The sequence below is a fragment of the Excalfactoria chinensis genome, chromosome 23 (genome assembly GCF_039878825.1).
Source record: "Excalfactoria chinensis isolate bCotChi1 chromosome 23, bCotChi1.hap2, whole genome shotgun sequence".
Lineage (NCBI taxonomy): Eukaryota > Metazoa > Chordata > Aves > Galliformes > Phasianidae > Excalfactoria > Excalfactoria chinensis.
Genome location: NC_092847.1, coordinates 706,754 through 717,760, shown reverse-complemented (window position 1 = coordinate 717,760; position 11,007 = coordinate 706,754). Strand labels below are relative to the sequence as shown.

Genomic DNA, 11,007 nt, shown 5'->3' with positions numbered 1-11,007 from the left:
AATCCACACAGAACCACCCAAAAGTCAGACTGCGTGTCTATAAGCATTATCTAGATGATGCTTGAACTCTGTCAGCTTGATGCCATGACCGCTGCCCTGAGGAGCCAGCTCCATACCTGACCACCATCTGGTGAAGAACCTTCTTGTGATGTCCATGCTGAACCTCTATGCCATTCCCTTGGGTTCTGTCAGTGGCCATCAGAAGGCATCATGCTTGCTGTGTTAAGTAAGTTCACAGCAATATGAAAGCCATGGATATGAATTAAAACTCACTTTTAAGCAAGCATTCATGAAGAGACAGTGTGAGTCTTCTAGGAATTGGTGGGCTGAAAGAACAAAAGTGGCAGTGAGTACTGAACACAGCAGGTTCGGAGGCAAAGACTGGGCCAGTTGACATCGACCTAACGTGATGGCTGAGTGTGTGGACAGAACTATCCCTGCACAAAGGTGTTCCACCAGAGGTCAACCCACCATGGCACCAGCATTTCTGTATGAGGACACGCAACTGTCAGAGGTCACTTAGTGTTGCCTGGAAGCTGTGCCACCTGGAAGGCAGCAGCCAGCTGTTGCAGACTGCTTTCATCAGGCATGTGCACATTCACCTTTCAAGCTGTTTTGGATCACATGGAAGCGACCCTGGGGTTCCCTGCAGTACGGGAGGTGGACAAGTGGCTGATTTCCAGTGGCAAGGTTGGCAGTGGGAGATGATATGGAGAAAGAATTTGCAGAGCCCTCAGCTCCTCCTGGTGGACGTGGCAGGAACAGAGCAGTGATGGTGCAGTTTGAAGAGCACTGCTGGCAGTGAAAGGGGAGAAGATGCTGCTCCAGAAACAAGGCACAAAAGTTAGTGTTGGAACACTCTGAAGGTCCACCTGGCTCGTTACCACAGAGACCAATGTGGGGAAGGAAATCAGAATGGGGACTGAGTGCAGACACCTAGAAAAGCATACAAGGGCATCAAGATCACATGCAAGATTCCATTGGTACTTGTGATTTTCCAGCTATCATAGTTCCTGATGTTTAATATGCTTTTTTTTCTGCCCCTCTGGCAGCAGAGGCCAGCTTCAGCAGGAGAGCTGGTGGGATGGAAGGGCATCCTAAAGTGCTTGGCATGGAGAACACTGGAGAGAACAGGCTGAGGGCATTGAGTTCTGTGCTGCCTCTCCGTTGGGTGTGAGGGAAGTGATGAGGACACACGTGTCTTTGAATAACCTTCATTTAATTCTTCCATGACATTAGCATGTTTAGAAATGTTACAGGCTTGTGTTCAATACTGATAACATTGCATTGCTGCGTGGGTTAATAGCAAAGCCCTTTGTGTCAAGTAGAATACAATCACTTCATTTTTCTTTAATATATAAAATAAATACTTCAGAGTATGAACTGTTATTGCTATTGCATTCCTGAGTTGTGCAGAGAACTCGTTCTCTTTGCCTTCATTAGATGCTACCTGCTATCAGCAGCCTCTGCTCATCAGCTGCAAAGCTCTGCGGTGTGTTATAAAGGGTTTGTCCTTGCAAGCTGACAACTGCACGCAGGGAAATTTTCTGTGGAGGAAAAGAAAAAAGAAAGAAACCACAACTTAGCAGGCTCGTCACTTGTTCAGCATGGACAGCTGGGTGAAAGACCAAAACACAGATCAGCTCCAGCACCATTAACCCACTCCTGTGCTGTTCTCCTGGACTCACTCCATAATCCGCCTTGCAATCCTACAGCAAATCTCCCGTGACTGGCAGATTGTGCACATGAAGCTGGTTGCAAGCCTTGCTAACACAGTAGGAGTGTACCCTACTGAGGAAGGAAGGACCATACAGTGCTGTTCACACCACAGGTTTTCCAGTCTTGATGACTGATACATGCTGTCAAGCTTAGAAGCAGGCAAAGAGCCCACCTTGCATCGTGTCAGGCTATTGGAAGTCTGGAGAAACAGAGCACTGAACATTGATTTTACCTGAAAATCGCGAATATAGGTGAGGAAAAAGCTGAGGAAGGAGAATGCTAATGACCACTCGGAGGCAGTACTGACGATGTGAGCCGTGTAGCCCTGTGTAACAGGGAGAGAGAAGGGGAGACAATAAAATCAGTGTGAAAAAGTCTTAGCGACCCTGTAATGGCACAGAATTGGCTTGAACACACGACGCGCTGCATCTACAACCACTCTGTTCAGAAAGCAAAATCCCTTAGGATATCTGGAGGCTCTAAAAATGAAGTGCTGAACTCAGTTTGTTACAACATTTGTTGTTTTTTTAACTTACTTTTTCCTGGGGGTTCCAGTGCAACTTTTGCACAAGATCTGTTCCATACAGGCCGCTGTATAAAACAACCGAGGAAACAAACACTGTGGAAATATGTTAAGGAGGATTCAAGGCAAGGAAGGAGCAACTTGGAAATTCCAGCCTTGGCGCTGGGGTGCTTCAAATGGAGTCCATAAGGAGATCTGTGTGTTCTCTACCAGGTCTGCTCAGCATAATGAATGGTAACGAAGATGTGAACAGCTCTACATCGTTTCCTTTGACCTGTAGGTTGTTCCAACATGAAAAGCTCGATTCTAAGCTATCTGTATACTGCAACTTTTTGTACCACCTTGATCAACTTCAACATCTGCGTGGAAGCACTTAGGCTGTGATAGACGTGAACCATGCTAACCAATTCATTTTGAGTGGTGGTTCCCTGGTCAATAGTGTCTGCACCTCTTTCTCTGATTGCTTTTCATCTTTCCAAGCACTGTGAGCTCCTGATGCATGAGTTACAGGCTGGAATACATCTGCAGTGCCAAAGAGGAGGCTATTGGCATTCCATTTTCCCTCTCAGTTCACTCTGAGTGACTGGTTTGGTACAGCCACCAAGGAGAAATGTGTCATGGCAACGATTCCTCACTTGATAGGCACCTGGGACTCTTCCAGGCTAATTAAGATAACACTTTGTCAACATTTTAGGGAAAGTGTGTTACATTGGTGCTACTGCCTTTATAACTGAAACTTAAGAGTGTTAAGTTACAAACGACCTGTTTTTTATATAATTATTCCTTAATGAGATTAAGCACCAGGAGCTTCCTTATGCCCAGGATTTCTTTTAGTGGTAAACAAGGCTGAACAAACTGCTACAGACGTCTTTGATCACTCAGACTTTCAAAAGCTTAGTTAAAAAATTGATGTGAACTATCCAGGGAGCTCTGGTGATTGATTTGAATGCAAAACATCCAGTTCTCTGCTAATTAAAATATCCAGCTTAGGTACCTGTTAGTTATCTGCCCGGGTTACAACTGCAATGAAAAGGATTTAATTATTGTGATACAAAAATATCTGGCTCCCATCATCCTGTAATACAGGGCAGGTAATGAACTGTTTTGCTCTTTCCGCACTGACAGTTCCCCTGTTCTACTCAATGCAGCAGTGGATAAGCATTTCTAGCTTTCCTTCTGCCTTCCACTACCAGAAACATCCACCATAGACTTCTTCCTGTTACTGCACCTCCCTTATTAGATGATGAGCTGTTAATTAAAGAAATACTCAAACAATTTCCCTTTTATTCCTCTCCCATATAGATATTTATGTATATATCATTATTTCTACGCTCCCCTCTAATTTTGGTTAGACCATACTGGGTTACAGACCTTGTGTTATTTTGGCATCTGCACAAGGCTCTTAACTTGAATCAGTTCACGCTGTTCACTTTCAGTCTGTTCCAATTGTATTTGGCTTTTTAACTGTTTGGAGCTGAAAATCTCATTCTTCCCTAGCACAAAACAAATCTCACAGCTGACTTCCTTGCTGTGTCAAGCCTCCTCCTCCTCCTCACTTTGTTACTGATAACCAGCCTATCCCAAACTATATTGTTTTGCAGTAGCAGTAATAGGAGCTCAGTGCAATCAGTGAGGTGGTCTGTGGTTTAATGTTGGTTTTGGCCGTCAGCCTGGGAATAAATAAAATCAGCAGGGATTAAATAGGTGGCCTCGATTCAACTGCAGCAGGAACAGCACTTAGGCAATGATTTTTGGACTCATATCTTTGGAATGTAAATTCTAATGCTTTAGTTTTGTAATCCTGTTTGACGCAACTGAATCACGATCTTCAAAACACAGCGTTTAGGAGTGAACATAGGAACTGCTAATTGTCAGATAACTCCGGATAGGAGAAATGCTCCGTTTCTGAATGAGTTTGCCTAGATTTCTGTAAAACCCACGGCTGCTTCCAGCACTCAGAACTGAAAGGGAATGATGAGTTCCAGAGCCAAAGGAAAGCTGTCAGGAAAGCCTGCCAGAAACGTCTTGTATTTTGAATTCTAGGATGGGAAAGGGAGGAGATGGCAGGTCAGATGACTCTTCTGACTCAACCTTGGCACTGCTGCTTCTGTGACAGCTGCCAGAACTTTCAGACCTGCTCAGGGATCCAGCTGTATCAGCGCACTGTGCTGCACACAGTTGGGTTAGCAGTGTTTTCTTTCATGCTAATGTTTTGTACTTCTCCATTCTAATAGTACCCAATCATACAACTGCAACTTTTTTGTTGGCCTGTGACCTGCTAGCAGGCTTACCATGATGGTGCCCTTTTTTTTTCCTGAAGTTTCCAAGCTGCAAAACTGGACAGAAAGGCCACGATAACAAGCTGTAAACCTAAAGATGGTATACCTTCTGTAGCACAGTCTGTCCTACTAGCAGGCTACCCTAACATAGCTGCAAATACAGTTGTTTGTGGAAGCCGCTCTGTTCCATGGAGGCACGTGGCAGCACAAGGATACTGCTTGCAATGCTTGAACCACACCAGAGAAGCACCGTCAGTCGGATCCAAAAGATGTCTTTGCTGTGAACCTCTGGCTGCATCAAGTAGGAGAGGATGGTCTGAACCAGCATGTAAATGGCCCCCACTCCAAACGTCAGGCAGGCTCCGACCACGTGGATGTAGTACATAATACATTTCTATGGAGAGAAAGAACAGTTTGTACAGAACCTGGTTTAATTTTAAACTCGGGGAATATTTTCCTTCTGTAAACTTCTGGCACTCCATGCACTGTTATCCTCTCATGTCCTGAACAAAAACGTTCTGGAATGTGCCAGCACTTGGGAGATTTTCTTGGAAGCCCACAAAGTTATCTGGGAGCCTGCACCTGGCAGCCCTCTGTATTGCTGCTCTGGGGATGTTTTTGCAGCTAAGTTACTGTTCAGCTACATCTCAATTACAGGAATTCATCAACACTGCCTTTGTTATCACGTTGAGCAGTAATATGGAAACTGAGTGGAGGAATCCTTGCAGTTGGGAAGGTAACCAGAGTGACAGCAGACTGCCAGCTGAATACTTCTAGCCAAGGAATCTGTGTGTCCATAAAGGATAATGCAATAGAAGACAAACATGACACGCAATTCTAGTCCCACAAATGAGGTTAAAACCAATGAGCTTTAGCACTTCTCTGAACTACTGCAGTTTGAACAAGCCTTGTTTGTCCTTTCCTCCTATCCCTGACTGAGCAAAGTGCCCAAACAAAATGAAAAGCCAAGACAAAACATCTTGTCAATTTGCACTGTGCTGGCAGCCTCTCTGCAGCCCATCCATGCAGGTAATGTTTTATGCCTTAAAGCACGAAGCTGTCTGTGAGTATCTGTTAAGATAAGGAACTGGAGTCATCCTTCACTCACAGTCGCTTTGTGCACCTTACTAGAGAGCACAAATGAAATCTAAGCGCTGATTTCACAGCAGAGTGACACTGAGTGTACAGTTTGGCTTCTAAAAAACACGTTAAGGCCTCCAAAAAATCCTGGTCAAACCAAAACGAGCGTGCTGAGGTTTCTAAGGCAGATTGCTGAAGCAATAGAGCTGTGCTACAGGAAATGAGAGAAAGGTGGAGCTTCTCAAGAGCTACTTTGCCCTGGCTTTAATCCAGCATGAGAGCAGTGAGCCACTGCAGCCTCTAGTGGCTAAAGGCGCTGCTACAGTCCCCGTGCAAATCCTGCGTCAAAATACCATACAGCTGTGGTCTTATCATCTGGAGGCTTTCACATCTCCTATAAGGAAGTGCAAGAAGAGGCTGCTTCCTGCAGAACTGCTCTTTCTTTTTTTTGTGACTGGCTGCTCACAGATCCCGGCGGGTGAAGAAAATAAGAAATATAAAAGAAACTCCACATTCAAACTTATTTTTAACATTTGATTAGGAAAAAAAAACAAACAAACAACAATCAATGGGTTTTTCCCTCAAAGGTTTTGCTTTTAATTCCCTCTCTCCTCCTCCATCCCATCTTATCACAGTAAACAAACACCCAACTCTGGACACAGACCTGGAAATTTGCAATGATGCAAAGTCCAAAGCAGCTCATCAGTCCCAGCGTAAGGCCAACCTTATTAAGCTTAACGATCCTGGATTTGTCTGGATTCAAAGCATAGACTTGTTTGTAACGGACATACATGGTGGCCATACCTGTGAATGAAGAAGCCAAATGCAGTAAGCTATTTCTTCCTTTTTTTTAACTCAGAATGTGCTGAGTGATGGGGGCACCTGTTTGAAGTATGAAAACTGCCTTAGGAAATGTGGGAGTGTGGAAGTCAAAGCTGACACAACTGGCTTACTAAGGTTTTCTGGTCTCTTTCACTTGAAAAATTAAGTTGTTTTTTCTCTCCTTGTAACCAAAGCACAAGTAAGATGACTTCCTTAATTCTGCATTGCTATCCCTCTTACCACTTTCTTTTCTTCCTTTCTTTCTCATGCACTTTTAGCCTTCTGGAATCTGCAGCTGGTAGGTGACATCCCTGTGATATATTTTCCTCTAAGCCACTTAACAGAAATAAGCTAACGGGTTGAAATTTAGCTTTGATAAGAAATTACAGGCTGTTTAATGGTCTTAATAAGTAAACAGTTTAAAACTCTGTGATTCCAGAACCGTGTGCAGTTTGTCAGGGACAGCTTTCTCTACTCACCCAGGAAAGATGAAACGTTTAACATGATCCCAAATAAGCATCTCTCAGGAGGTATTGTCCCTGTGTCACTGGAAGAAAGAAACTGATACTAAACATACTTGCAGCTAAAGTTTCCTTTTCAGTCTACAGAGAAACCACAAGAAACATGCTGTCCTTAGAACGAGGAACAAACATATTTGGTATATTTGTTTTATTCTGATCTTCATTCAACGTAAAAGGTGAATAAAGAGTACGAAAACTGGAAAAGTAGGAGCCTGGAAATCTGAAAGACCAAAATTAGAGGCACACACGTGTGCATCCTCAGTGCTCTGCAGTTGGAAATGTAGATGGTATGAATGTTACCAACCTGATGTAGGGCACCAGAGGGTCAACGTGGCGGAGGACAATTGCAGTGATGTATGAAAACACAAACGTTGCTGCTGACCAAACAACCAAAGCCACGGGCAAGAAAGAGAGGCCTTGCTGAAACCACCACATTTCAGTGCTGACTTCCAACTCTGAACACTGTGAAGAATTGAACAGAAAGGTTTATTAACAATATTTGGGTTTTTTTTTGAGGCAAACTGCCTATTTGCATGGACTGCAGATGCTGCCAAGGATGGCTCTTCTCATGACAGTGGCTGTTCCAGGATGAAGTGCATTTGGTGTCACACTCAGTCCTGTCCTGCAAAGCCAGTATGAGTATCTGACCCCAAGACACAAAAGCTATCATAAATAAGCAGAAATAACACCTGGAAGTGTTAACTCTGGAACTCTCTGAAGATCACAAGAAACCAGCGGTGTCACTTTGTTGTGTGTCTTGGCATTTGTTGCTGTCAAAAGGAGGTCAGATGGGTCATTGTGAATAACTGACTCCTATTTTCTTCTCAGCCTTGCATCGGAGAATCACAGATCACCTAGGTTGGAAAAGATCTTCAAGATCATCAAGTCATAACACGGTGTAGAATTAATGAGGCTGTGACAGAGAACGTGTCCTGATAGAGACAATTTAACTGATAGTAGCTCCTGTAGAGCCTGTCATTTCCATTAACAATCAGCAGGGCAGACATCGAGAAAATAACCTAAAATTACTTTAATATCTGCACTCATTTAGTGCCTGTCATGCTGCGTGACTCAACGTCTGTCATAAGCATCACTTAAATAAGATTGCAGACACCCATGAGCATGAGCTGACTGCTACCAGCCACAACCTTTGAACTCAAGGACTGCTGATGATGGGTGGACGAACAGTGCTGCAGTTCTATAGGTGGGAGGGAAAGGTCCATTTACAGTAGAGTTAAACTGCTAACTACGTACTCAGATGCTATCCAGTTCTGTGAATGGAATATGAGACAGGAAAAAAGAGAAGAATAATAGAGAACGCAGATCTGAGGGCATCTCAGACAAAGATCTAACAGTACGCAAGGAAAGGCAAATAGCACTATGAGAATACAGGAATAAGTGCAGCACTGAGAGGTTTTAGGAGGCATGAAATGCCTAAAGGGCAAGAGACCAGCAAAACAGAGAGAGAGAAAGAGGCAGGAAGTTAATAAGTTTCACAGGGGGAAAAAGAATCTGAAAATAGAGAAGAGTGAAACTTGTGACAGAGCGGAGCTGATCGCCTCCCTCACATCTCAGCACTGCTGCTGTGCACATCCTGCACGCTGCTGCTATTTGCTTCCAAGCATCCCTTCCCAAGGCGTATCTTTTTGCTGACCTCCTCCACCTGTGAGTCCAGGGCAGATTCATCAGTTAATGCCACATAATGAGCATTGCTCATTTACATGAAACCCGTCACCACCTTGTGCTTCCTTGAAGCCTGCAGTGTTAGTGATTCAAACAAGGCACGCGCCTGGGACAGAGCAACAGCCACCCATGGCTGATAGCCCTTGAAAAGAATGAATTACACCCTCATAAAACTAAAGGTTCAGCTGCTTGTAAGGAAGACGTTAGATATTGGATGACTGCATCTTAAGAATAAAGTGACCACTGAAGTTGCTTGCTTTCTGACCCTCATACTTTCATTTTCAAGCTAATAATAACATAACATTTGCCTTCTAATGCTGACTTTCATTTAAAGGCCCTAATGCAGTACAGATAATAATGAATATAACTTCAAAATTCCAAATCTCAAATGAGTAAGTCTGGAATCTGTATGAAAGAAGTATTTTGCACAGCATTCTCTGTTTCCAGCTTCAAAGCAACGTTGGGCAGACAGTCTGATCACATCCAGATTTTGATTTGCCTTTTGCATTTAAACGTTATCAGCGCCTTAGTGTTATTTCTGAGCTAATAGATTTCTGCCTGAGAGCAAACAAACAAGCAACGTGCCACGTACCTGAGAACAAAGACATTGAATGAACTCCTCAAGAGGAATCCAGGGTCATCTTTCTGGTGAAGCTCCTCGTCTGCTTCATTTCCCCCTACATCATTGAGATATAAAGGAAAACACTCCAGCTGTGAGGTAACTCAACATCTACGCCAGTCTCATCCTTAGCATCTTCTGTTAGTCACAGGACTCTGGGTAGGTGTGACACTTCTGGCCTGACTCCGTGTTTTTTCTATTCTTAAATGGTTTAAGAAGTGAAGCACCTGTATGGTGGGACAGCAGCAATGTAGGAAAACAGGCCGAAGACATTTGCGTTCATATAACTTGTCTTGGATTCATATAACTTGTCTATAGAAGGGCTTAACTTGAAACGAGAAGCTTCCAAGCAAAAAGCTGAAAGTGACTGTTGCAATGCAATTAAAATTGTTCCAATGCAATTAAACTGTTCCCAACTGAGTATTGCGGGTGTCCCCGTGATCCATCCCACCCCACAGCTGGAGGCAGCACACAAATCACCACCGTTTGCATGTGGGGCAGCTCTGGTTGCAATGTGAGAGCTTTGCTGAGCAGGATGCTGTGCAGAGGGGTTGACCTGCTGGCCAGCCCTGCAATTAATTATGATTAGTGCCTCATCCTGTCCTATTGTTTTCATCAGCGAGGAGTAAAACACACTCAGCCTCCTGCTGCATTTCCAGCCAGGCCCTTTGCCAACCAATGCTATCACGGCCACGGCCAACCTCTCTCTTCTTCAGTATGGTTTCCTACAACTTGTATCCTGTTTTGCAGCCATGTCTGTGTGCTAAAGGTGGCAGGGCTGGCCCTCAGAACAGCTCTGAGGTGTTATCAAAGTCTGAGGAAGGGCACTGAAAGCAAGTGGAAGCGTGCAGCAGCATTGAGGGCACACGGAACAGAACGTAACGAAAGTAAAAGACGACCGAGAGCACAGAGGGCAAAAATTGAACAGATAATATGGAAAAGACAGCAGGAAACATGTATACAAATGGGAGGATTCTGAATCCAGGCTGACAGCCCGGCTAGGAAAGGCACTGACAGCCTCTTCCTGCACTCCCAGCCCTGCAGGCGGATGCAGCCACAGCGACGGGAGCTGCTTTTTCACCTCGCAGAGGGCAGAAAGAGAAAGCTGTTTGTGCTCCGAAGGTTGGACGGGGACGAGTCACAGCGGGACGCGGCTGAGTTCCTTTGCACAACCTGTTGTCGGGGTCAGGCTGATAACGGCGGGTAAAGGTTGGGAACCTTCAAAGTGAGAAGGCAGGGAATGGATCGGCTGTGCTGCTCCCATTGCTCAGTGATGGCACAAAGCTCCTTTTGAGCCCATCCAGCCCTTTTGAGTCTATCCAGCCCCCCCAAAAGCTGCTGTTAACTATATATGGGTGGGCAGCGATAGGACAAGGGGGAATGGTTTGAAACTGAGACGGGGGGGGTTAGGTTGGATCTTAGGAGGGAGTTTATCACCCAGAGGGTGGTGATGCATTGGAACAGGTTGCCCAAGGAGGCTGTGGATGCCCCATCCCTGCAGGCATTCAAGGCCAGGCTGGATGTGGATCGGGGGGGGGGGGACCCTCAGAGAAGGGGGGGTTCAGAAAGGAGGGAGCCGTCAGAGCACCGCGGGGTTGGTAGGTGCGCGGTGAGACGGAGAAGGGAAAAGGGAGCGGCCCGGGGCCCTCCGAGCTCAGGGTAAAGACCCCAACCCGCCCCGCCGTGCGCCCCCCGCGCCTTTACCTCCGTCGCTCCCACCCCGGCTCCGCGCGTCTGGCCCCGCCCCCACCGCATGGCCAC

General features: G+C 45.3%; 1 protein-coding gene across 1 annotated transcript; it reads right to left on the bottom strand.

The window, feature by feature from the left end:
• Window positions 1-1,205: 1,205 nt before the first annotated feature.
• Window positions 1,206-11,007, bottom strand: DRAM2 (DNA damage regulated autophagy modulator 2). The gene is made up of 9 exons (XM_072356336.1): window positions 10,951-11,007; window positions 9,220-9,304; window positions 7,249-7,406; window positions 6,903-6,970; window positions 6,266-6,405; window positions 4,738-4,915; window positions 2,256-2,338; window positions 1,952-2,044; window positions 1,206-1,547 (listed from the first exon to the last, which is right to left on the bottom strand). Exons 3-9 carry the CDS (start codon window positions 7,377-7,379, stop codon window positions 1,440-1,442), a joined length of 801 nt encoding a protein of 266 aa, XP_072212437.1. The 5' UTR covers window positions 7,380-7,406; window positions 9,220-9,304; window positions 10,951-11,007; the 3' UTR covers window positions 1,206-1,439.